Below are 26,541 nucleotides of genomic sequence, written 5' to 3'. Positions count from 1 at the left end.
GTGGCCTGGGCTTAGAAGGATCCCATGGATGTTTGTGGGGCCAGGTTCCTCATTCCCAGCGCACATGGAGGGTCGGCCTCTTGTGAGGGTCCCATGCAGGTAGAGTGTCCTCTGAGTCCTCTTTATTCGAGGACTGGGTAGAGAGGTGGGTGGGGATGGAGCTTGGAAGAGGTGACAGTGTGTGGCCAGAAGGCTGTGGGGTGTCATGGCAGGAAAGGAAACCTCCAGAGAGGCTACTCTGCCAGGGCCATGGGGCCGGAAGAAGCACAGGGCCTGGTTCAGAAAGCAGGAGGCGCACGAGGTCTTAGGTCTGGAAGGCACTGGTGGGTACAGATTGGGGAGAACTGTGGGGTGTGGGGGACAGTTGTGGGAAAGGCAGTGCTGACAGCTGCACCCACTCAGCACGTCTAGGGCCAGACCCCAGGACAGCCTCTCTAGTCCACTGGAGCGCCTGAGGACAGGGCTGGGCTGCCCCACCAGACCAGGCGGCTAAGCAGCTGCTGGAGAGCAGGTGCGCTGTGCATGGGGGCTCAGGGCACTGGGCAGAGCCCCGTGGAGAGTAGGCGCCATGGCTGGCCATGCCTGCTTGGGTGGGCCAATGGCCCACGATGCCCAACCACGCTCCCCAGGGCTCCTCAAGTGCTAGGGGGGCCCCCAACCCCCGGCTTCTCCCCTGGCTCTATAGAAGGAGGCAGTTGGCTCCGTCTGTCACTGAAGACGGCCCTGCCTGGACAGATCCAGTTTCCCAAGTCTTGGAGGGTGGCCCCAGGGTGGCCGCTGGTCACTGTGTGGGCCTGGGGACAGGTGCTAGGTTGGCCAGGTTAGACGGTGCTGTGGGGGCGGTAGGCTGGGGTCTCTTCTCACGGGCTCAGCTCCCTTCAGCCATAGCCTATCACAACACCAACCCCAGCATTATCCTGAGAATTCTGGGGCCATGGGATGTTGGCGGTGACTCTGGCATGGATGTCCAACTTTGTTCAACTGACGCTGGCCTTTTCTGCCTGGGCAATCTTGTGCCCTCTCACCTCAGAGTGCCCCCCTCCACCTGTGGAAGATGGAGCTCATCTGACCCCCCGCTGATGCAGGACAGAGCTCCAGGAGACAGGCTGGAGTGCAGTAGTGGGGCCACCCAGCCAGGGACGTGGGGCCCAGGGCTATGGAAATCCCAAGGCTGGAGAGCCCTGGGGAATGGGGAGTCACTGGGAAAGGCCTCCCTTGCTTCTTCCAGCACCCCACTCCTAGTTCCGGTGCTCCTGGCTCCCACCCTTTAGCTTGCAGGTCTAGCTGAGTCCCTGCAGAGCTATGTAGCCCTGCCCCTCCCTGCCACCACTCCTCCCGACCCATGCTATAGCTGGAGTGGCCTTGGCAAGCCGTCCTCCCAACCCTGCCTGTTTGGTGAAAGCTGGGACTCCCCCTCCCTGGACCCCAAATAAGAGCTCCATGCTCTGGGGCCAGGCCAGGCTAGAGATGGCCCATGGTCCAGTCGCTGCCCCTTGGCTGGTCTGCCTGCCCCAGGCTGGTGCAGCATGGGGGGCAGCAGCCCTCTGCTCTCCCTCTGTGGAGCACTTGAAGGCTGTGCTGTCCAGGTGGCATGCCTGCTCCTGCCCCTCCAGGTCCCTCCTTTCCAGGAGGTCTGTGGAATGGCAGGAGGGGTCAGGGAGGCTGCTGCTAGCTTTTCTGGGTGTTTTCTTTGGTGGCAACTGGACAGGTCCCCATTCCCTCCCTGTTTGTCCACAGCCCTGAAACGCCCTGGACTCAGCATCTTTTCTGGTGAATTCTGAGCTGGACCAGCCTGAAGGGGGCTGAATTTCTGCTTTTTATTCAGGTCCCTGCTCCCTATGGAGAGGAAAGCAGAGTCCAGGGACCTTGGGAAGGGTTGGGGGGACCACCTACAGCTTCTGGGCCAGAGGTGGGGAGGGCCTACCCAGGGCCACATGGCAAGAGTGAAGATAGGTAGGATTCGGGTCACCTCGCCAACGTCTCTTCCATGTCCAGCACAGAGCCCCTCCTGGATAGGGCATGAGGGGGACCCAGGGAAGGGGCCAGTCAGTGTTGTGGGAGCCCGGCCCCTGCCCCCTCCCCTTGGAAATCTTCTCTGCAGCATTCCACATCTTTTTTTTTTTTTTGGTGACAGGGTCTCCCCATGACATCCAGGCTGGAGTGTAGCAGTGTGCAGGCCTGGCTCATTTTTTTTAATTTTTGTAGAATCAGGGTCTTACTATGTTGCCCAGGCTGGTCTTGAACTCCTGGCTTCAGGGGATCCTCCTGCCCCTCCCAAGGTGCTAGGGTCCCAGGCCTGAGCCGCTGCGACTGGCCTGTGTCCTTCTTGATCTCGTCAGACCCACTCATCTCTGGGTTTTTCTCGGTGTTCAAGGACTTCTGTGGTTCGCCCGAGTCTCCTCTCTGGGCAGTTTTGGGTCCTCTTATATCTAAGCTAGGCTGCCCGCTCACTCTGACTTTCACCCGGCTGGCAAGGGTGGCCTCTGCCTCTGTATCTGCTGGGCCAGCAGGCAGTGCCTGTGGGTGCCACAGCATGGGCTTTGTGAGCAGCTGAGAGGGAGACTGGGGGAGGTGGGGCCTGGGGAGGTGGGCCGCAGGGAGGGTCTCAGCCTCTGCCTCCTCCTCTGGGAGACAGAACTCCATCCCTGTCCTGCAGTGCCCGGGGGAGAGCAGCAATGGTACATCTGGCTCCCTGGGCCTGTCCCCAAAGGACCCACAGCTTCCCTGCCGTGGTCCCAGGGGTGGAGTGCGCTTGCTGAGGGTGAGGCTGCTGCTGCAACAGGAACTGGTGGCCGGCTGCCTTCCCGATGGGATCTTGCCCATACAGCAGAGCCCCCCTGGAGCAAAGCAGCTGTCAGCAGGCTGTGCGGCAGCACCTTCACCACAGGAGGGCTGAGTGGTGAAATGAGCTCTTCCTGCACTGAACACGCTCCCGGGCCCTTTAGGTTCACATTCTAGCAGACTGGCTCCCAGCCCCGTCAGTGTCCATTGTCCCGTGTCCCCGTGAGCCCTGGAGTGGGGCCCTCTGTTCCCCGAGGAAGAGAGCGAGGGTTTACCCCCAGGAGACCACACCCCGTTCCGCTGCACATTCCTGCAGGGCAGGTGCCGGGGTGAAGGAGGGGTTGCAGTGCGAAGGTTCTGTGTGTCTCATGTCTAGACTTGAAGGTGCTGGGGTCTCTGGCACTTATGCTTTCCTCCAGCCCGAGTTGCTCCACCTGAGTCCATCTGCCCCAGTTCCTCACAGGAGTCCCTTTGGCTTCTTCCCCACCCCATGAAGGTGGAGAATGGGTACAAGGCAAAACCCTGGACCCCACAGTTGCTGTGAGGACACAGGCTTCAGAATGTGTGATGAAGAGTGTGGTTTTGGGGCCTGGGGAGAAGGGAAGCGTGCGCTTTTCCCTCTGCTGCAGGTGGGGGCTGCTCTGGGCTGGCCCATTTCTTCCAGGCCCTACTCATTTTCACTCCCCACATTATCATGAAGCAAACTCCAGACACATTTCATTCATAGAACTTTCAGTCCAAATATCAGAAACATGAGGACTTTCAAAAGGTTGTAACCTCAGTGCCACCACACTCCCAATATTAACTCTGGTTCCAGAAAATCAGTGTTGAATCAGTGCCCTCTGCTCCTCCAGCAGGCGTGCCAGCGAACCGGCCCAAGGCACCGCCTCCAGTGCCCAGCTTTGCTTCAGATCCAGTGCCACTGCGTACACCAGCCGTGGGGCCCAGGCCACCCCTTCCTGCACTATAAAATGGAGCCCTTGCTGGCCACCTGCCCACCCTCCCTCCTGGTGACACAGTAGGCTAAGTGAGGGGATGCTGGGTATTTTCTTTTGCCGCAAAATCTGGACCCTTTACAGCTAATACAAAGCTGTCCATAGTTTGAGCCTTTGTGTATCTGCAGAAAGCCAGGTTTGATTAGGGATGTCACCTCAGACCCTGGGGTAGGGGTGTGTGTAGGAGAGACATGCCTGCCCCCCAGGAAAGGTTCCACTGGCGGGTTTGGATTTCTGAAATCAGGAAAGTTGACTGCCATGACGGGAGTGAGGCAGGTGATGTGGAGTGGTCAGGCTCTGGCCCCGGGGACAGGGATGTGACAGTGAGGGACTGGTCCTTGGCGGCCAGACACGAACCTTCTGTTTACTTTGTTTCTGGGAGCTGGGAGAAGTGAGGGCCATGTTTGTTTTGGGCAGACGTGTTTCTGAATGTCCAACACTGCCAGCCACACTCCCAGTGTTACCTCAGTTCCTCCACGTGGCACCCTGGAGCAAGGTCCTCTTCCCTTTGCTGAGGCCCCAGGTGACTTGGGACCTAGGGCCCTCCTTTTATCCGAAGCCATGGGGGCCTGTGGTCACACCCAGTTTTAGCCCCTGGCTAGGACGTCCCAGCCCCCAGGATGTCCTTGCATGAGTGAAGCTGTGGCCCGTGGGGTGTAGACTGTCATGCCGGTCTGTGGGCTGTGGTGGGAAGCACTCAGTAGATGACGGCCTTGCTGAGTTTCAGCACAGACCGTCTATTAACTTCACAGTGAGGTCAGCTGGGAGGGGGGAGCCAGGCTGCGAATCCTGGTGTGTGGACCCCATGGGGGCCCCTTGCTGCCTTTCCGCAGGGCCTCTGTGTCTGGTGTGCGGACCCCATGGGAACACATATGCAATCAGCCCTCTCGGCATCTCCACTGGACCTTGAATTCTGGAGGGGCCTTGTGGCTGGCAGCTGGCCCCATCCTGGGCTGCCTTTGTGTCCTTGCTGGTCATTGGGGGTGGGGGAAGCAGGAACGCCTCATTCTTTAACTGCCTAAGCTCCTATTGCCGTGTTGCCGGCTGCCTGCAGGTTCAGAAGCCTGGGACAAGAAGCCCCGGATCCTGATTGTAGGCCGTGCCCCCACTGCCCACTGCTGGGTGCTTTGTGTCCCAAAACCGCTGTGCTCAGGTGGTGCTCTGGAGATAAAGGAGGAAGGGGCCTCAGCTTGGTCGTCTGTACGTGTACACAGTCATTCTGACCTCGCAGGTTTGTCATGGGGATTGTGGGGGTCTTGGCATCCGTGAGCTGAAGGGCCCCGTGGCGCTGGCCGGCATCTGTGAGCTGAAGGGCCCTGTGGCCCTGGCCGGCATCTGTGAGCTGAAGGGTTCGTGGCCCTGGCTGACCACCTGTGTTGTTATTGATGTTTTCTCCACTGTCTGTGTCTGGGCCAGAGGGCAGAGGTGGGGTGAGCATGGTGTGAAAGCACCATACCCTGCAGCAGGGTGACTGTCCTGCTGGTGTATCCTCTGGGGCAGTCAGGGTTTGGGGTAGGATCACCCCACTGTGTCCTTCCCACCATATCTCTTCTCTGTTGGAACCTCCATGTCGATTTGGATTGTAGTCCATCACCGACTTCCAGCTCACCTGGCCGGTGTCTGTTTCACTGTAATTTCTTTGTGGACGCCTCAGTTGCCTTCCTCATCTCGGGATGTGGCCCTGAGCTCCCTGCACAGAGTGGAAGGCTCTTGGGCTCTGGTCGGGGCGCTGTTTGCCTCATCTCGTTTGTGCCGCCCTCGGAGAGTCTTTCAGGGTGTTCCACAGGTCTCCCTGGTTCTTTCCAGGGTCTGTTGAGGCTCCCTCGCACAAATGCTGGCTGGTTTCTTCCGCTTCTCTCTCTGGACAGTTAAGAGACTGAGGGTGGCAGAGCCAGACCCTGGCTGTAGCTCTTGCCTGTCTACCCACTGCACTTGGAGGGAAGTCCTCTGTGGACGGGACCTGAGGTTTAGGGAGTACAGGCTGACAGCACCCATCACCTCTCAGCCCTCCCTCTCCCGAGACTCTGGGAGCTGGCACACTCTCCCACAAGGGAGGGGCCACCGCCCCCCCAACTCTCACCTGACTGTAGCCTTCTGGTCTCTTCCTTCCTGGTGTGGCTCTTGCCAGGTGGTGGGTCCTTTTGCTCTCTGGCTGCCCTCCTTCCCACCCCTCTCACTGGTCAGTGCCAGACTGCCTGGGCTGAAGGCTTCTAGGGGAGGCAGGGCTGCTTACTATGGTTTCGTGTTGTCCTTAAGTTTTTGCAAAAATCTGAGTGTGTGGGGTGTAGGTGTCTCAGAGGGCAGGATTTGTGTGCCTGGAGAGGAGAGGTAGGGTCATCATGCCTCGACACTGGGGTTGGGGGCAGTTGCCTGCCAGTGTGTGCCCAGGGCTTTTTGTACTGCACCACTCAACCTTCCAAGTCTTGTTGCAGTCAGGGTGTTTCTGCCAGGTAGCGGAGCTGGAGGTGAGCTGCACCCTTAGGGCCTGTAGTGAGCACTGGCATTCAGTGAGTGCACGCTGGCACCGGGCATAGCTCCAGAGCTTTAACCGCATTGACCATGATTTCCCCGGCAGTGCCAAGAGGGCTCCTGGGCTGAACCTCGGGAGGCTCTGCTGTGGCTGGTGGGCTGGTACCAGCCCAGGGTACTCCTCCATCTGCCTTGCTTAGGCTCACAGTCCACAGCTGGGTGGGGCTGCCCTCCCCACCCAGAACGGAGGATGCACTCCTGTGTCCACGGTTCCTCCTCAGCCTCGGATTTGGAACAGCGGGTGGGTGGTTGGAAGTGGGTGGCTTAGAGGGCCTGATCTGGCGGGTGTTGGGTCCTGATGGTCGCGTAAGCAGGTCCCACCTTGAGCTGTGATCGTCCATCCTCATGCTGGAGGAAGCTGACCTGCAGCCTGGGAGCCGTCCTTTGTGCCATGACTACCACCCTACCCCCAAAAGTCAGTTTCAGCCTCACTTCCTGGCTCCCTGGGCCTGTGTGGTAGCAGTGGGTACTGGAATTTCCCCACCTGACCAACACCTGGGAGCCGACATCTAGGCCCTGGGAAGCAGCAGCAGCACAGCCTGGGACTTCCATCAGGGTGCTTGTCCGGGCAGTTTCAGCAGAGCTGCATATGGTGCTTGGTGTTGGTCACTGGCGTAAGCATTCTTTGTGTCTGACTCTTCCACCCTCTGGGCCTCGTGGGGAAGTGAAAGGACCAGGTGATGTGGCTGGCCCCAGCATCTTTGCTGCCCAGCAGGAAGGGTGTTCTGGGAGGTACCCGGAGGCCTTGGAAGGACAGGAGCCTGCTACTGTCCAGGCCTTGAGGGAGGGCCACAAGTCACAGGAAAAGGACACAGGTCTCAGGACCCAGTCACTCTGGGTCACCCAGGCCCCACCAGCCAGGGTGGTGCAGGACTTGCCTTCACTGAGTCACATGGAGACCCTGGGAGTTTTTGAGCGGACCAGTGACTCGATCCAACTTGGTTTTAACAGATCACCCTGTGTACGGGGCTGGGCTGTCCTTGCGGGGCAGAGCAGAGAGCGCCACTGGGAGGGCTTCTTGGAAACCAGAGCAAGTGGTGGTGGTGAGGGGCAGTGCCACCATGTGCTGGCCTGGGGCAGTGGGAAGAGAGGCATTTGGGGCCAATCAGAGAAGCAGGAGCAGCGGGCAAAACCCCAGGTTTGTGCCCGGCACAGCAGTTGTCTGTCCGGAGTGAAGACACAGAAGCCAGAAGAGCTGCCCTCCCCACCAGGGTTCCAGCCTGGGGCTGTGAGTGCCGGGTCAGGATTATGGAGGGGCGTGAAGGCACCCACTCACCTCTGGAGGGTTGGAAGAGGGTGGTGTGAGGGGCTCCCTGAGACCTTGGCACAGGTGGGAGCTTCTGGAGTTGAGGTGTGTTTGCTGGTGCAGGCTTGTCGGGTGAGCTGTGTTGTGTGTAGCTCAGGTAGGGGGGATGTAAGGTTGTCACTCAGGGTGCTGACAGCATTGGACAGCCAGCTTGGGAGGAGGCCCTGGTTCATAGTATTTGCCCATTGTTGTGATGTAACTGTGCCCACCATGGCAGATTTCAGGGGACCAACCAGATGTCAGCCAGCTCACAAACTTCCCCTAGTCTTGACTGTCTGCCCCGAGCGTCCGAAAGTGGCTGATTCTTGGGGCCAGCGCTGGCTCCTCCCACAGCAGAGTTGCTGCCTGTGCCCTGAGGGCAGCCTCCAGCCCTGACCTGTCTAATCGTCAGTTGTACAAGTTTGGGAAAGGCTTAAATGGCAGCAAGGGACGAGGCTGAAGTTGAAGTCCCAGGCGCCGGGTTAGAGCTCCTCACGTCTGCCCCACACCTTTACAGGGAGACACGGGGCCATCTGCAGGGCCCTGGCTGTAGTTGGAGGCCTACAGGCGTTCTCTAGTGCACAGCGTTCCTGTGGGCGCTCTCAACTGTCCCTGCCCTCCTGGGACACGCAGGGCAGCGGTGGCCTCCTGCCAGCCCTGCATGTGGCCAACCAGTTGAGGCCAGGGAAGCCCAGCAGCTCATGTGTGTGGGGCTCCTTGTGGTGAACCGGGGTGTGGAGGTTGGCAGGGTCTGAGCCGCTGCTCCTGCTTCTCTGATTGGCCGAGAGCCAGGCCGGGTTACAACCGTGCCACCATCACAAACTGGGCTCATTCTCCTGGTTACAGTAGAACCTCCCTACTCAGCCTCACGCAAGCGTGCCACCTCCCTGCACCACGTGTGGGTCAGCAAACGTCTGTGTCGCACCGGCCCCACTTGCCCTGGCTGTTCTGGGCCCACACCGTGGCTGTCCACGCTCTTCAGAACGTTGCAGCCAAGCCATTAGAACCTAGTGACTGCCAGTGGGCCCCCACAAGTGGGTAATTGGTGGGCACAAGGCTGCCAGTGGCTGAGTCCCTCGGCACATCTGCGTCCCAGCGCGTGCTCCAAGCCCCCACCAGGGAGCAGGAGGCTAGTGCCTGAGCTCACGCCACTGCCACGCCTTGCCTCCGGGTCTGAGAGCAGGGGATGGAGAGTTGTCCCAAGCTGGTGGCACTTGGCCTGAGCAGCTTCCCCGACAGCCACTCATCTGGGTGGGTGGTCGAGGGGGGTGAGTGAGTGGAGCTGGCCCTGCTGGGGCCTGACAGTACCCTCAGGAGCCTGCCAAGGCTGGAAGAGGTGGGGGGTCCCGGGGTGACTGCCTGTCTCTGTGTTGTGCCTTCTCCTCTGTAGCCATCGCCTGGTTGAGCCCAGAAATGGGACGTCTCGCCTCTTCAGGGAGCATAGAAGCAGCCAGGGCCTCTCCCAGCCACTGCTGTGACAGAAAGTGAGTGAGCTGCCGGAGGATGTCCACCACCACAACAGTCACCCCCGCGGGGATCCCGGCGGTCCCGGGCCCTGTGAACCCACCACCCCCAGAGGTCTCCAACCCCAGCAAGCCTGGCCGCAAGACCAACCAGCTGCAGTACATGCAGAACGTGGTGGTGAAGACGCTCTGGAAACACCAGTTTGCCTGGCCCTTCTACCAGCCCGTGGACGCAATCAAACTGAACCTGCCGGTGCGTGGCCACCACCTCCCCAAGAGCCGCGCTCTGTCGCTGCCGTCCTCTGCCCCCTCCTGCTGGCCCTGCTCCTGGAAAGACTGCTCCTCTGTCCCTAGCTGCTAAGCTGGGGACAGCTCATGCCCCAGGAAGCCCACAGCACACAGGCACATGTGGGCATGGGAGAGGAGGGTGGCTGCCCAGGTGCAGGAAATAGGGAGAAGCCTATGGGGAGGAAAGCAGGTAGATGGCGATGGGACTCAGGAGTGGAGGCTCACTGGGGCCGCCTTCTGCCTCACTGGCTTCTGCAGGATGGCCCATCTGCCAGCTTGGCGAGCCCACTTGGAGTCAGAGGCCAAGTGTATGTTAAGGCCTGCTTTCCAGGCAGTGGCGCCCTCAGCTGCGTGCTCATTTTTGACCTGGGCCCAAATAGACACACCCTGAGCCTTGCAAAGGAAGCCATGGGCCGGCGCTTGCTGGCCTGGGCTCTGGGCTCTGCTGGGCCCTGGTCACCTGCTGGTTTAGACCCTAGAGGGTGTGGCCTCATCTGGGGTCTGTAAGGCCCCTCCTGGGGTCTGCCCTAGCTCCGTGGGCTCCCCTCTGCACAGGCTTGTGGTCCATGAGAGGTTGGGCAGGAGTTTGGAACTGGCCAAGTGCTCACCTCACTATGGCCCACTACCTTCCAATGACCAGAACGTGCCTCGGACCAGCCCCAGCCCTCAGTTCACTTGGGAAGACCAGACTGTGTCCACTTGGGAATTGTGGAAATAATTATGTAGAATCTGTTGGTAATGCCTCTGAAAATCTTTTTCCTAGGATTATCATAAAATAATAAAAAATCCAATGGATATGGGGACTATTAAGAAGAGACTAGAAAATAATTATTACTGGAGTGCAAGCGAATGTATGCAGGACTTCAACACCATGTTTACGAATTGTTACATTTATAACAAGGTAAGGAGATGCAGGCCTAGAACGCTGCTTACAGTGAGGCTTCGGGTGCTGTGTGGGGCGGATCCCACAGCCATTCTTGGCTGCTGCCAGGCGGGCCTATGCGCTTTGGAGCAGTTCTTGGGCAGGCCCAAAGCTTATCACCTGGCCGGGCACCATGGCTCACGCCTGTAATCCCAGCACTTTGGGAGGCCAAGGCGGGTGGATCACTTCAGCTCAGGAGTTCAAGACCAGCCTGACCAACATGGTGAAACCATGTCTCTACTAAAAATACAAAAAAAGTTAGCCCGACATGGTGGCAAGCACCTGTAATCCCAGCTACTTGGGAGGCTGAGGCAGGAGTCAGTTAAACCCAGGAGATGGAGGTTGCAGTGAGCCAAGATCGTGCCAGTTAACTCCAGCCTGGGCAATAGAGCAAGACTCCATCTAAAAAAAATAAATAAATATATTCATTTTGTCTTCTCCTGTGCTGCCCAATCTGTTGACAAATTTTAAATGATTTTGAGCTACAACGAATAATGTCCTTTGCAAACGCACAGCTCCTTTCCTGACACGTGACTTAGGTTCTCTCTGTCTTCAGCCCACAGACGATATAGTGCTAATGGCCCAAGCCTTAGAGAAAATTTTTCTGCAAAAAGTGGCTCAGATGCCCCAAGAGGAAGTTGAATTACTACCCCCTGCTCCAAAGGGCAAAGGCCGGAAGCCAGCTGCGGGAGCCCAGAGCACAGGTAAAGGGAGGTGGGGCTGGTGGGGGGCTGGGCCTCTGTGCAGAGGCCGCTGGGTGGCTGGGCTGGGACACCGGCTGTTTCCCCATCTGTGAAGAGCTCGTGGGCACTGGTTGTTGGCCGAGTGTGGCCTGTGGGTGATGTTTGGAGGGGCAGCTGGCCCAGGACGCAGAAGACTTGAACGTGGTAACTGGCTGCTTTTGAGCCCACTCTGGGGAGGAGCTCACAGTCTAGGAGGGTCATCTGTCCCTGCTCTCTACCTCCCAAATCTGGCTCACCTTCCAGCTCCATCCCTGAAGTCACTTCTTCCATGAAGCCTGGGGCCTGTGCCCTCCTGGGCCTTTCTCTCTTCAGCACTCTTTTTATTATCTGTGACCTGAGAGTCACCGTCACCTGCCTGGCTCCTTGGTCAAGTAAGACCGAGTCTCCCTGTCCGGGAGCACAGTGGTGATTAATGCCATGAGCCCTGGGGTCCCACCTGGCCTGGGAACCCAGCATGCAGGTGTGTCTGGAGGGAGAGGCTGACCAGGCGGGATGGCCAGTGCCGTGGGCCATCCCATGCTGCAGATGGAAGTTGGTGACTTAAAGATGGCCTTGTCCTTGGTCACTTAGCTTGTTGTTGAGGGAACTGAGTTCAGTACCAGCTTTCCGTTACTCCAGGGTTGGCTGTTAGCTGCAGGCGTGGTACTGCCCTGGCCTCATTCAGCCTCCTGTGGTCTGTGGCTGGGGGCCCTCCCCTTCATGCAGGGAGCCCTCAGCCAAGATGAGCCAGGCCAGCCCTGCCCCCAAGATGCCGGGTTGGGGGCATCTCAGGGTGGAGGGCTCTTCTGTCTGGGAGTCTTGGCAGCACAGAACTGGCCCCATGTTCTGACTGGAGGGATGGCACTGGAAGCTTCTGGAAATACTAGTAGAGCCTGTGGTGCTGAATGTCCCTTCCTTGTCTTGAAGGTACGCAGCAAGTGGCGGCCGTGTCCTCTGTCTCCCCAGCGACTCCCTTTCAGAGCGTACCCCCCACTGTCTCCCAGACACCTGTCATCGCTGCCACCCCTGTACCAACCATCACTGCAAACATCACGTCGGTCCCAGTCCCCCCAGCTGCCGCCCCACCTCCTCCTGCCACACCCATCGTCCCCGTGGTTCCTCCTACGCCACCCGTTGTCAAGGTAAGCACCCTGAGGCTGGTCGGCTGGGGTGTCTGAGCCTAGCCAGGGTTCCTGGGGTTGGGGCAGGAGCAGCTGGTGGGGAGCTCCCACCTCTCCCTGAGTGCCAGCTGTTGGGAGTGGTTCTCTCTGCGCCCTTGGAGGTCAGGCCATTGTTCCTGACGCAGATGAGGAGACCGAGGCTTGGGGAGCTGAAGGTCACACAGCTGGTAAGGGAGGGCCTGGCTGAACCTGAACCCCAGCTTCTCTGGCCGGAAACCCTGGCCAAGGGCACGGTCAAGGTGGGGAAGGTGTGGAAGAGAATCGAGGGTGGGAGGGGTCCCCATCCTCCCCTGCTCACACCCAGGGGAGCAGTACCAGCCATACCCACCTGGGTGTGTTGTCCGCCTGTGGGCTCTACGTGGGACAGTGAGGACCTGCCTGTCCCACTCCCCATTGGCTGGGAGCTTTTCACAGCGGGCCCTGGCAGTCTTGGCAGGGAGTGGGTACTCCCTGCACGGTCTGGGACTGGCGAGGCCTGGCGAGTCCTGCTTTGGGCAGGGCCTGTGCCAGGCACTCATGTGTGTTGTCTTCTTCGATTTGATTCTCACAGCAACCCTCTGGGGCACACAGTATTTCCCCCATCTTACAGATGAGGAAGCGGGCGCTCAGAGGGGTTAAATGGCTCGCCCAAGGTAAAACGCCACCTCCATTGCTTCCCCTTCCCGTGGCCTTCACTGCCTGCACTTACGGGTGGCCCCCAGCCAACCCACCTCCCCCAGCGAGGCTGTTTCTGGAGCTTGTCCCATTTGCCATGGCCAGATGAGTCCATTCCTTCTCCCATTCACCCTTTACGGCACTCGCGTGGCGCTTGGCAGCCCATGGGTGCCTGTCAGGTGTTTGTGGATAGCCAGCTCAGGCCCCTGCCAGTCTGAGGGTGGCCGCTTGGCTGGGCAGTGGCTGTGGGTGGTGCTCTAGATGGTAGGTGCCGTGGGCTGGGATCTGTGGCTCCCGCTGGCTCCTCTCCTGCTGGGCTGAGATTAGAATCTGGCTGAGCTGGTCTCAGGGTGTACACTGAGCCCTGGCCCCGGCACGCTGAAGTGATGCCCATGGGTGCAGGGCCCTTGCAGGCTGCCCAGAGAGACCTGCACACCCCCAGGAAACCTGGATGTGAAACGTGTGTGCGCACCTGGTGCCTTGCCCCGCCCCCAGGACACACCCATGGCAGGTCCTCTCGGTCGTCTCCCTCCTCCCCTTGCTTGAAATAGCCTTCGGTGGCTCCCCGTTGCTGCCAGGATAGAGTCCAAACTCACCCACTCACTCCCTGAAGGCTTCTGTTCCCAAAGCTGCTGTGGCTGCTTCCTGCCTCCTGGTCGGCTGCCCCGCCCCGTGTCCTCAATGCTCTCCTGCCTCCCCATTGTCCCGCAAAACTTGTGTTTGTCCGTGGAATCCGGCTCTCAGTCTGGAACGTTCCTGCTGGTCTCTAAAAGCAGAGAGTTCCTCCCAGGTCTCTGCAGCCCCAGGGTCCCGGGTCCCGATCTGGGTGCTTGTTAGGCGTCTGGCGAATTGCATGCAGCACCTCACATGGCTTGGGGGTGTGAGGTGTGAGCCCATCCTGGACCCCTGAGCCCTCGGGGCTAAGGGAGAGAGGTGTCTCCCCACGCCCAAGTGAGGGCGGGTTTAGAGTTGAGCCTGAGGGGGAGTCCCAGCCTCACCACTGCCAGCTGTGTGACCTTGAGCCAGTGACATGGCCCCTGAGCCTTGGTGTCCTCTCCTGTGGAGCCATGCATGTGGCTGCTTAGCCTAGCGCCAGGCAGGGAGACAGCACCCTAGAACCGTGGCTGCTGCGACGTGCGTCCTCGGGGCCGCAGCCTAGTGTCCGGTGCTCACTGGTTATTTCACTGTTGCAGAAAAAGGGCGTGAAGCGGAAAGCAGACACAACCACTCCCACGACGTCTGCCATCACTGCCAGCCGGAGCGAGTCGCCCCCGCCGTTGTCAGACCCCAAGCAGGCCAAAGTGGTGGCACGGCGGGAGAGTGGGGGCCGCCCCATTAAGCCTCCCAAGAAGGACTTGGAGGACGGCGAGGTGCCCCAGCATGCAGGCAAGAAGGGCAAGCTGTCTGAGCACCTGCGCTACTGCGACAGCATCCTCAGGGAGATGCTGTCCAAGAAGCACGCGGCCTACGCCTGGCCCTTCTATAAGCCGGTGGACGCCGAGGCCCTGGAGCTGCACGACTACCATGACATCATCAAGCACCCCATGGACCTCAGTACCGTGAAAGTACGTGGCTGCGCGGCGTGCCCTGCTCTGTCCACGTGCTGTGGCTCTGCCATGGGGGGCTGATGTCTAGTGCTGGCTGAGTGGGGGCTCTCAGGGAGCAGGGTCTCACCTGCCAGACAAACGCACCCTTCGGCCTGGCCCCCGAGGCCCCGGCTGTGGCTGGCAGGGCCCAGTGAGGCAGGCTAGCCCTGCCTGCAGTCCCAGAGTCTGCAGCTCTGTTGTTTGTTCCCGTTGAAGCCGTTTGGTGATTTCGTTTATTTCCTTTCCACGTCCCATTCTGTATCATCAGGCCCTAGAGCTGGGCCACTCTCATGCTAGGCACAAGTTTTAAAGCTGCACTTGCTTCCCTGAAGCCCCAGAGACAGGCGCTCACAGCAGGCAAGAATGAGGCAGCCGGCAGGGATGGCCTGGCTTCTGCTCTCTACGTGCCTCTGAGCCCCACCCCCTCAGCAGACAGAAGCTGGCCCTGGGCGGGGGGCGAGCTGAGAGAGAACCTACCCCCCCCCCCCCCACCGTGCCAGTCTTTTTGAGGCCACAGCCTCTGCCTGGGCTCTTGTGTGCCTCATAGCAGGTCAGAGTGAGTCTGGTCCTGGGGGTTGTAGAGTTGTAGGAGGAGAAGGGGGGAAGGGGGGTGGTAATTCAGCGGAGAATGTGCTGGGGATGGGCAGCCCCAGGGCAGGGGTCTTCCCTGAGCACCTTTCCAAGCTCTCGGCTGGCATCTGCCCTCTCTCTGGGAGAGCTCCAAGCCAGCTCCCAGGGACATGCAGGCAGCTGAGGGAGGTGTGGCCGCCGCCCTCGCCAACGGTGTGACCCGGGGAAGAACGGCTGGGAGCCCTGGTGGGCAGTTGTTTGTTTTCATCCTGGGGTCTGGGCCTGCAAAAGCCGGTTGCAGTCAGTCTGCCCACCTCAGGCAGTTGCTCCTGGTGAAAGCCTTTTCTCCCCTGGTTGCTGGATTCCAGGGCAGGATAGACCTGGCTGGCCCAGGCCCCAGGTCCCAGTGCACATTCAGGTGAAAGCGATAAGCGGGGGCTGCCTGGCTTCACCGCTGTGGGTGGGGAAGCTGAGGCCTGGAGCAGTACAGCCTAGAAGCTGCCACGAGCCTCGGCTCCAGCCTCCAGGGCCGGGGTTTGTGTGTCTCAGCACAGTAACAGGAATTTCGGAACATTACTGGGGGTTCCAGTTTGGGCTGGACGCAAGCTCAGCTTAATTCCATTTTGGTCGAAGGGTCTGATTTGCCCTTGAAAGCATAATAAAGAAGCTCTAGAATATGAGTTCGCTTTAAAGTCCTGATCTGTTCTCTTGGGAGCTTCCCCTCTGTCCTGACTTGGGGGTAAGTTCTGTTGGGAGCTCCCGTCTGTCCTGACTTGGGGGGAAGCCAGGTGAAGCGTCAGCACTTGTTCCCCACGAGTCTGGCCCAGACGGTGCAGGGAAAGGGCAGTCAGCGGACCAGGGAGAGGCCTCGGGACCTGTAGACTTCAAAGACTAAGCTTCTGGGCATGGTTTGTCCCAGCACATGCTAAAATGAAAACAAGCTTTCTTCGCAATATCAGAGGCTTTCAGCTCCCACCTCGCCCCTGGGTTTTTCTGCCGGCCCTTCCTTCTGGAGGGGCTCATGTCTGAGTGCAAAGGGTATGGACCCTGAGTCGGGGGTTGCCCTCTGTGGGTTAGTGCCCACCCCCTCCATCTCACTGGCACCTAGACAAATGCAATCTAAACCCCCAGGAGTGGTCAGGTTAGACTCGCCCTGCCCTGGGCGTGTCCTCCTTCAAGGTCCCTGACCAGGTCCCTCTCCTTGAGCCATCCCGGGATGGGAAACTCACTTCCTTAGGTGCAGCGTGACCTCTTTTTGCCCCAACTGGTGTGTTCCCAGCGGCCATCTTGAAGTGTCCCTCGACGATTCTGCCTCTGTCCCGTTGTGGGTGCTTGCCCGCCCACCCCCCAGCAGAGCCGCCTGCACCCCTCAGCTCTGGGGGGCTGTGCCCCTCCTTACCCCTGCTGCCTGGCACTGCCTGCCCAGGCCTGGGCCTCAGTTCTCTGTTTGCCAAAGCCAGGTGGGACTGGCAGTGGCTTTTGCTACAGGGTCTGTGTGGCCTAGTAAACATGGGTGGGTGTTGGCCCACACACCCCCGCTGCCTCCCCCCCTGTGGGGTTCAGGAGCTGTCACTGGACACAGCATGGAATCCCTTAGGTCCAGCTGGGCCCCTGGGATGCGGGGCTGCTTCTGTAAGACTCGAGCTGGCTGACAGCTACTGACTTCTTCGAGGGAAACTGAAGTTTCCTTGTGTACACTGAGCAGGCTCCGTGTTCTTGGTGGAATCCGACTTTGCTGCAGCCTCATGCCCCCCAGGGCTGCTGATGGCGCATCAGCGTGTGAGGATTCATTGGACAAGGAAGGGGCTAAGGGTCAGTGGTGGGAACCCAGGATTTCTCATGGAGCGCCTTTTTCTTCCAAGTGGGGGCCATGCCTGGAGTGTCTGTGGAGTCCCAGGCCCTCCCTGCCAAGCCGTTGAGTCACCCTCTGATGTCCTCACTTTGAGCTTCCCCTACGAGGTCCCGGAGAGCTGGGGTGTGCTGCCTGCCAATCCAGTAGACACCACCCCTTGAGCTGGCAGTGGCCCCTGAGGCTCTGGAGTTCATCTCATGGGGTGTGGCAGAGAGTCCTGAAGCCACAGGCCGCACTCACTGGCCCCTGTCACTGTGTGTTGTAGAGGAAGATGGATGGCCGGGAGTACCCAGACGCACAGGGCTTTGCTGCCGACGTCCGGCTCATGTTCTCCAATTGCTACAAATACAATCCCCCAGACCATGAGGTGGTGGCCATGGCCCGGAAGCTCCAGGTAACCTGAGACTGGGCATAGGTTGGGTGGCTCCCTGGTGTGGGGTGGGGGCTCCCCGGTGTGGAATGAACACCCATGTGAAAGTCCAGCCAAGGAAAGCCTCAGAGTGCCTCATTCCCTCCACACGTCTTTCCCAAGTGCCAACCAGGTCCCTGCCAGGCTCTGAGCTGGGTTCCAGGAGCTGCCGCCGGGGCTCTGTCGAGGTGTTGCAGCAGTGAGCCTTTCCCTCTGAGGGATGGTGCCTGTCGTAGGTGGGACAGCAGATGTCCTTTCTCCTGTGGCTTCACCGACTGGAGTTTCCAGCAGGTCTCTGTGGCAAGGAGAGGCTCCCACGCTAGCCTGTCAGTGCAGCCGGTGGATGAATTAGATGGCAGCAGCTTGTGTGGCATTCTGCTTTTCTGTCTTGGTCTGGTTCTCAGCACAGGACTTTGTGAGCATGCAGCAGCCTCACAGAGATATTTGTGTGTGTGGACCTGTGTGTACACGCGCATGTGTGGGTATAGACCTGTGTGTGTACGTGTGTATACATGTGTGTGTGGACGTGTGTGTGTATAGACCTGTGCGTGGACATGTGTATACGTGTGTGTGTGTACCTGTGTGTGTGGAGAGTGTGTGTAGTACGTGCTCACGTGTGCCCTCCTGCCTGTGTGTGCGTTTTTCTGCTAAAGTCCAGGTGCCACACACATGTTTTGGTGTGGGTCGATGTGCCAGAATCCGTTTTTACCTTTTCTAATTGTGATCGTAGGTGATTTGCTTTTATAAATAACAGCACCAGTATGATAAATGTTATTTAATTGAAGGATCTTACTTTTGGAGGAAAGGGGAGAATTCTGGATATATGCTTTTCCTTCTTATGGGACCCAGAATGTCATGTAAGATGCTCTCAGTCCTTGCTCAGAATGGTTTTGAAGTACCCGAGCAGCACATGGTTTTATTATTGATGATAGGTCCCATAAAGGGGTGGAGAGAGAAACTCATTCACGCCTCGGGTCCTGCTGCCTCTCCCACCCTCCTGCGCACAGGGCCTGCCCAAGGCCCTCTCCTGGGCGCTGCTGCCATTGGTACTCTCTCTGTGTCCTGGGTCCTAGAGGTCCCATTACATCCAGAGGAAGCCATCAGGACCCCAGTTTTATACTGAGACCTCCCTCGCCGTGTCCTAAACACAAAAGACCTTGCAAACACAGTCAGTCCTCTGGAGCCTGGTAAATCCTGGGTTGAGCTTAATGAGGGAGCTGAGCATAATGAGGGAGCTGAGCATAGAGGGCGGTGCCTGGGCTTGATGACCCAGCGGGAACGCGGGCAGCTCTGCCTCTGCCCCTGCCCCTGCAACAGGTGCTGTTGGGTAGACATGGTGCTCAGCCTGTAATCCCAGCACTTTGGGAGGCGGAGGTGGGAGGATCACTTGAGGCTAAGAGTTCAAGACCAGCTGTCTACAAAAAATTGCAAAAACTAGCCAGGTGGGATGATGTGTGTCTGTAGTACCAGCTCCTCGGGAAAGTGAGATGGGAGTATCACCTGAGTCCAGGCGTTTGAGACTACAGTGAGCTGTGATTGTACCACTGCACTCCAGCCTGGGCAACAGAGTGAGACCCTGAGGCTGATAGAGTTCCATTACTGACCCCTGTTTAGCAATTATACTGTTTTATAAATTGAGTTGTGGGATTAGAGCCCAACACCAAAACGACCTGATCTGAATGGCTTCAAGGCTGTCGGCTGAGTGGGGGCCTGGACCGCAGCTCTGGGGGTCAGGATGCCTCTGGGGATGTCTCCTGAGAGGAGAACCTGGGAGATGAGAGCCCAGGATCGGCTTTTCTAGAGCTGAGTCTAGCCTGAATGGTCACGTCACGTGTGCAGATGACGTGGATTCAGGTTTATGAGCTTGGCAAAGAGCAATCTCCCCTCATTTCCACCTCACTGTGCATCCCTGTCTTCAGTGAGCTGTGCTGCCCCAGGGAAGGGGATGTTTGTTGAGAGGGGTGACTGAGGACCTAGGCCCCGGTTCAAAACCTTTCCAAAGTCAGTTTTGATAGGAAGTCTGGGTGTGGTGACTCACGCCTGTAATCTCAGCACTTTGGGAGGCCAAAGTGGCAGGATCACTTTAGCTCAGGAGTTCAAGACTAGCCTGGACAACATAACAGGACCCTGTCCCTACCAAAAATAAAGTAGGCCAGGCACGGTGGCTCACACCTATAATCCCAGCACTTTGGGAGGCCGAGGCAGGCAGATCACGAGGTCAGGAGTTTAAGACCCAGCCTGTCCAACATGGTGAAACCCCGTCTCTACTAAAAATACAAAATAATAAGCCAGGCATGGTGGTGGGCGCCTGTAATCCCAGCTACTCGGGAGGCCAAGGCAGGAGACTCACTTGAACCCAGGCAGTGAGCTGTGATCGCACCATTGCACTCCAGCCTGGGCGACATAGCAAGACTGTATCTTAAGGAAAAAAAAAAAAAAAAACAGTAAAAAAATTTAGAAATATATGTGAGACAGGGTCTCACTCTGTCACCCAGGCTGGAGTGCAGTGGCACGTTTTCAGCTCACTGCAGCCTTGACCTCCTGGGCTCAAGCAATCCACCCATCGCAGTCTCCCAAGCATCTAGGGTCCCAGGAATGTGCCACCATGACTGGCTAGCTTTTAATATATCTTTTTGTAAACAAAATATTGATAGGACTAGACTTTGACCTTTTGAGCCAACTTTTGGTGTTGACCCTTCATGAGCTGTGATGTGGCAGTCAACTCTGGGGTGAAGAGATAGGAAGAGGTCAGTTGAAACCCTGTGGCTGCGGAGGAGGACCCTGTCCAAGTTCAAAGGAAGACACTTCGTTTCACAGCAGGGGCAGCCCCCCTGGAGCTTCCGGCCAGGAGGTCATAAGGATGCATGTGTCTTCTAGAGAGGGCTCATGGACTTGGTGAAGGGATCTGTGGGCCAGCTCCTGTGTCCCCTGCTCCCAGGCCTGTCCCCAGGAATTGCCTGGGTAGGGAGGGAGGGGGAGTTGGAAGCAACTACAGCCCTCCTGGCAGGCGGAACCCCATCTTCTCCTGGCCTGACCTTCGTAGCAGCTGTGGGTACTGCCCCAGGAGCATCTCGGGAACCCTGGGGGCCCACAGCAAGGGGCAGCCCTGTGGGCGTGCAGGTCTTCAGGACAGCCCCTGCTCTCTCACAGGATGTGTTTGAGATGAGGTTTGCCAAGATGCCAGATGAGCCCGTGGAGGCACCGCCGCTGCCTGCCCCCGCAGCCCCCGTAGTGAGCAAGGGCGCCGAGAGCAGCCGCAGCAGTGAGGAGAGCTCTTCGGACTCGGGCAGCTCGGACTCGGAGGAGGAGCGAGCCACCAGGCTGGCAGAGCTGCAGGAGCAGGTGGGCACTGATGCGCTGGCGTGGAGTTGAGGGGCCGAGGTGGGATGGCTGGCACAGCAGCCTGAGGTCCGTCCCTTTGCATGGGTCCCTCCTTGGCCCCATGTCCCACAGCAGCCGTTTAGTGCTTCCTCCCAAAGGCCCTCGGGGTGCCCTCCCCAGATTGGGGCGGTGCAAGCCTGACCCACAACACGAGTGAGTGGCCGCAGGGACATGTGGCTGGGATGTTTCTGGAGATCTGGCGGGCTTCAGGTGGGAGCTCGGTGATCATGTGTGCCTTGCTTTGCTCCAGAAACATCTGTGACGCACTTACAGAGGCCACCGCAGTGCTTGGGCTCCAAGCGGTCACTCACAGTGGGGTAGGGCATAGGCTCCAGAGTCCTGGGGGTCCTGCCGTGTGGCTACCTAGCCCCAGCTCCACTGCCAGGCTGTGTTTCCTTCTCCCTTCTCTGCCTCGCTTTCCTCATTTGCAGTATGGGATGAATGTCACCCCTCTGAGCTATCTTGAGGTTGAATTGAGAAAGGTGTGAATTTTCCCCAGACCTCTGGCAGCCAGCCAGGTGCACGATTTCTGGGACCCCAGGTTGGAAGAAAGTAGAGCAGGGCTGTCCAGTCAGGAGGGGAACAGCGTGAATCAGGGCTGCAAGGACAGCGACGGTCCTGCAGTCCCGAGGTGGGCTGGACATTTGATTTTGAATTGTCAAGGACCACATAGTAGGGAAGACGGCTGTGAGGTGTGGCCTCAGGGGTGGCAGCTCCTTCACGCACCCGCTGGTGGCCTTGCACAGACCACCCAGAGACAGGGACGGGCTGTGTCCTTACCTGGGCAGTGCATCTCGAGGGGCCTCTCTTCTCCCATGGGGGTGGGGCTGGAGTAGGGCAGGCGAGGCGCTTAGCACACCGCCAGTGGTGGGGCGGCCCCAGATGAATGCTGGCTGCTGGCAGTGGATTGTTTTAACCCTGGAGGCCTGCGTGTTATCAAATGGCTTCCTAGAAGTCACTGATGAAAGCCTCCTTTGCAAGGGCATTTAAATTTCTAGATAGTCTTCCTTATCTGAAAAATGATAATAATAAAAATGTCAGCCGCCCACCTAATGTAGATGATGGGTTGATGGGTGCAGTAAACCACCATGGCACGTGTATACCTATGTAACAAACCTGCAGCTTCTGTACATGTATCCCAGAACTTAAAATATAACAAATTGAAAAAGTTAGCTGCCCTTACCGAGTCCCTGCTGTGCCACCTGCGCAGTGCTCAGCCTGTGGCCAGCCAGTTCTTCCCCATTTTGGGAGAGGAAGCTGGGACGGAGAGGAGTGATGAAACACTAGCAGTCGCAGGGGAGTGGGGGCAGAGCAGGGCCGGGTGCTTCTGGCTCACCTCCTTGTCCAACTGAGGCAGCTCCACGTTGCCCCAAGCCCCCTTGATCACAGGGCCCCAGGCAGTCCCAGTGGTGCAGGCCACGCCCGGCGCCTGCCCAGCTGCCCGCTCTTTTCCAGCTGAAGGCCGTGCATGAGCAGCTGGCCGCCCTGTCTCAGGCCCCAGTAAACAAACCAAAGAAGAAGAAGGAGAAGAAGGAAAAGAAGAAGGACAAGGAGAAGGAGAAGGAGAAGCACAGGGTGAAGGCCGAGGAAGAGAAGAAGGCCAAGGTGGCTCCACCTGCCAAGCAGGCTCAGCAGAAGAAGGCTCCTGCCAAGAAGGCCAACAGCACGACGGCAGCAGGCAGGTGGGTCCAAGAGCCCAGTGCTCAGCACCATGGGGGCTCACGGAGCCGCAGCCTAGGATTGGGGGCTTCACGCCTTGGGCACCTGGAAACCAGGGTGAGCGGGGTGGGGAGACGGAGGACCTGCTAAGACCTGTGCTGGGAAGTCCAGGGTTCTAGGAGGTGCTCAGCTGCTTTCAGGGCTGGCCAGGATTCTGGACATGGAAGGACTGGCACAGCCGGGTCTCTATGTCATGAAGCTTTTGGGATGTTTTCCTGGTCTGGGCCAAAGATCTTGACTGGAGGGGGCTGAGCGCCCCATTTTGGGCTTGCCCATAGGCAAGACAGTGGTGGTGAATCGTGCACGGGTGCATTCAGTCTCCTTTGGGAGCCCTGCTGTGGCTGGGTACCACCCTGTGTCTGTTAGGGACACGCAGGAGCTACAAAGCAACATGAGCTAGTAGGGAAGTCCCTCAGGCCCGGGATTCCTCTCCCGGCCAGGTGGAAGGGAGGCTTCCCAAGGGGGAGCCCACAGCTGTGTGGGAGCAAGCTTGGCAGCAGAGGGCCAGGGAGGGCGTTCCAAGAACAGGGAACAGCAGTACAAAGACGGAGAGACCAGTAGGACGTGTTCCTTTTGGGAACGAGGGCAAAGTTGGCACCACTGAAAAAGAACAAGTTGGGAAAAGAGGTGAGTTGAGGCTGCTAAGATCGGCCGGCTTTGTTCGAGGTGTTCATGCTTCCTTTTCAAGCAAATGAAGGGGAGTTAGGACATAAGCTCAAAGTATTTGGATCCTAGCGCTATGGAGAATAGCTTAGCAGGAAGCAGGAATGTGAGAAGCATGGATACCCCTTTGGAGGTTACCGTGGTTCTGCAGGCAAAAGAAATTGGTGTGGCTCTGGAGATGGCATTATTTCAGAAGCGGCAGGCCAGGCCTTGGTGCTTGGAGGGAGGGGGAGAGGAGCACGGGGGTCCTGGGTTTAGGTTTGGACAGCTGGGTCAGCCATTAAGGGAGGCAGCAAGTGGGATGGTCAGGGTAGTTCTTTCCTTTGCTTCTTCCCCCTCTCTCCTTTTTGGGGGAGGATGCAAACATCCATTTTTCTTATATGGGTTGAGTATCCTTTATTTAAAATAAGGATATTTCAAAAAAAATGCTTCAGATTTTGGAATATTTGCACTGTAGTCCCCATGGAGCATCTCAAATCTGAAATGCTCCCGTGAGCATTTCCTTTGAGCAGTTTCAGATTTTGGAGCATTCTGGATTTGGGATGCTCAGCCTATACTATCTTTGTCTGGTTTTAGTATCAATATAATGCTGGCCTCAAAAATGAGTTGGGGCGAGGTGCTGTGGCTCCCGCCTGTAATCCCAGCACTTTGGGGGAGCCAAGGTAGAAGGATCACTTGAGCTCAGGAGTTTGAGGCCACCGTGGGGAATGGAGTAGGACTCTATCTCTTATTAAAAAAAAAGACTTGGAGACATAATATTTGAGTGATTAGAGGCAATTAAAAAATGATTTGAAAAGTGTTGCCCTCCCTCCTGTTTTCTGGAGTAAATTTATAGAATTGATGTTAATACTTCCATGGTTGGTAGGGTCCACTCCCAAAACCATCTGGCCTGGAGTTTGGATTGTTTAGTGGGTATAGGTTATTAGATGATGAATTTCTTCCTTCCTGAGTGTTAGCTTTTGAAGGCATTCATCCATCCCACACAGATTGTCAAACTTAGGGACGTAGTTTGTTGATTAGTATTCCTCCGTTATCCTTTTGGTGTCTGTAGGGCCTGTAGTGATGTGTCCTTTTTATTCCTGATATTGGTCATCGGTGTCTTTTTTCTTGGTGAATCTGGATAGAGACTTACCAATTTTATTGACCTTTCGAAGAAACAATTTGATTTCATTGATGTTTTTTGAAATGTTTTTACTTTTATTTATTTCTGATCTTTACAATTTCCTTTTGCTTAGTTTAGACTTGGATTCCTCTCATTAGTTTTTTTTAAGGTAGAAGATTAGATTACTGACTTGAGACCTTTTTTTTTTTTTTTTTTTTTTTTAATTTTTTTGAGATGGAGTCTGTTGCCCAGGCTAGACTGCATTTGCACAATCTCAGCTCACTGCCACCTGCATCTCCCAGGTTCAAGTGATTCTCCTGCCTCAGCCTCCTGAGTACCTGAGATTACAGGCGCCTGCCACCATGCCTGGCTAATTTTTGTATTTTTAGTAGAGATGGGGTTTTGCCATATTGCCCAGGCTGGTCTTGAACTCCTGACCTCAGATGATCCACCTGTCTTGGCCTCCTAAAGTGCTGGGATTACAGGCATGAACCACTGTGACCGGCCCTGCACTGTATCCTTTTTTCCTGAAAATACTCCTTTTTCTGAAGCTTACATTGTCTGAAATTAATATAGCCACCCCAGCTTTCTTTTGACAGATGTTTCCATGGTGTATTTTTTCCTCACTTTTTTCCTTTTAACATACACCTAGAACACGGTATGTAAAATGGCATTTGTGTAGATACTGTGTGCATGAGCTGTTTTTAATCTGAGTATCTCTTGCTTTTAGTTGGTATGTTTAGACCATTTATATTTCACATAGTTATTGGTGCAATTGGATTTTGGTCTGCTGTTTCATTATTTTCTTTTTCCTCTGTGTCTTTTGCCCCTTTGTTTTCCCCTTTCTTGCCTTCTTTTGGATTACCCAAATACAGAGGTCATTTCTTGACCTGTGGATTTTGAGACGCCTGTGGGGTGTAGAGAGGAACTAGCCTCTGTAACTATTTCCTGGCCAAGGTCTGGAAACCCCCCAGCTGCGAGCAACTTTTCTAACCTTTGATTTTCTGCCTTGAGGCACCACTTTGGGAAGAAAGCTTGGGCGCAGAGCAACCTGCTGTTGGGAGGAAGGGGAGTGTGCAGTGGGCTCCAAGGGCAGGTGGACAGAGACTCAGCGCCGTGTTGCTCTGTCTTATGCCCCAGACAGCTGAAGAAAGGCGGCAAGCAGGCATCCGCCTCCTACGACTCGGAGGAAGAGGAGGAGGGCCTGCCCATGAGCTACGATGAGAAGCGCCAGCTCAGCCTGGATATCAACAGGCTACCCGGGGAGAAGCTGGGCCGGGTGGTACACATCATCCAGTCTCGGGAGCCCTCGCTCAGGGACTCCAACCCTGACGAGATAGAAATTGACTTTGAGACTCTGAAACCCACCACTTTGCGGGAACTGGAGAGATATGTCAAGTCTTGTTTACAGAAAAAGCAAAGGAAACCGTTCTGTAAGTTGCCTGGGTGGAGCGTGGTGCTTGAAGCTCCTCTCCCCTCCTTGGCCTGTCCCTCCTCTCACTCCTCACAACCCCCGTCTGCGAGCGTGGGCACATGGCTGCCATGCTGTCTTGGCTCCTCTGTCCCACCTCATGCCCTGAGGATATCTGTGGTCTGCCAAGGGCAGGCCTGAGCCCCACCCAGCTAGAGCCCGCTTTCCCTGTTTTCAGGGATGTGGGCAGCACTTGCGTGCCTTGGCCTTAACCTTGTCCAGGGAAGGCACAACCCTGGGGCCGGGCTCCAGCCCCAAACCCCATTCATTAAGGGCCCAGTTAGGGTTCTCACTGTATGCCTTTCTGAGGCTCCATTTGGGGCCTTGGCTGCAGGTGACCTCTCTGATGGTCCCTTGCAGGGCAGACCAGCTTCCCTTATAACAAGGACACCCTCCCTTTGACTGGGGTCACAAGTCCGGAGGCCTCACAGGATGGACCCCGGCACCAGCCCAGGCTTCCCTGAAGTCGATGGCAGGAACAAGTCACTGCCAGGGTCTGCAGGTCCGGCAGAGTAGGAGGGAGGGCAGAGCAGAGGCGGACCTTGTGGTACCTCCCGCAGGCTGTCCAGTGAGTGCAAGGCTCACTGGAACTTCCGTGTGGCCTCTTAGGTGTACTCGGGCCTCACTCCCTCTGAGAAAGGGAGCCTCCTTTCTGGATGAAATGTCTGTGTGGCCCTGTGTGGTCACGGTACATCTGACCCACGGTAAGTCGCTGGGTCAACTTGGAGGGAGCGACTCAGGAGTGTTAGGCAGTGGAGACCAGACCCCAGGACCGCATCATCCTTGCTGCCCAGGCAGAGGCAGACAGTGGCCGTGATGAGGCAGGTCCATGAGTCAGAGGCTCTGCCCTGTATGTGAGGGACGCTGGCCAAACCATGTCGTGTCCCTATACCTGTTGGCGCCATGGAATGGCCTCTTCCCTTACCATCCAGGCTTGGTATACCCGGAGTGCACAGCGAGGCGGGTGG

At 57.3% G+C, this 26,541-nt stretch overlaps 1 protein-coding gene across 6 annotated transcripts in view; it reads left to right on the top strand.

The window, feature by feature from the left end:
- BRD3 (bromodomain containing 3) overlaps positions 1 to 26,541 on the top strand; it is a 37,162-nt gene that overhangs the window by 5,727 nt on the left and 4,894 nt on the right. For all 6 annotated transcript variants that reach the window (XM_078331262.1, XM_035262241.3, XM_009005075.4 and 3 more), the window contains 9 exons: positions 8,981 to 9,306; positions 10,105 to 10,242; positions 10,820 to 10,967; positions 11,913 to 12,127; positions 14,014 to 14,385; positions 17,094 to 17,222; positions 20,388 to 20,579; positions 22,074 to 22,300; positions 25,243 to 25,535. In XM_078331262.1, the coding sequence (XP_078187388.1) occupies positions 9,094 to 9,306; positions 10,105 to 10,242; positions 10,820 to 10,967; positions 11,913 to 12,127; positions 14,014 to 14,385; positions 17,094 to 17,222; positions 20,388 to 20,579; positions 22,074 to 22,300; positions 25,243 to 25,535 (1,927 nt within the window). In that variant the 5' untranslated portion in view covers positions 8,981 to 9,093. The remainder of the gene's footprint in view (positions 1 to 8,980; positions 9,307 to 10,104; positions 10,243 to 10,819; positions 10,968 to 11,912; positions 12,128 to 14,013; positions 14,386 to 17,093; positions 17,223 to 20,387; positions 20,580 to 22,073; positions 22,301 to 25,242; positions 25,536 to 26,541) is intronic.

The sequence above is a fragment of the Callithrix jacchus genome, chromosome 1 (assembly GCF_049354715.1).
Source record: "Callithrix jacchus isolate 240 chromosome 1, calJac240_pri, whole genome shotgun sequence".
NCBI lineage: Eukaryota > Metazoa > Chordata > Mammalia > Primates > Cebidae > Callithrix > Callithrix jacchus.
This window is presented reverse-complemented; position numbering and strand designations above follow the sequence as displayed.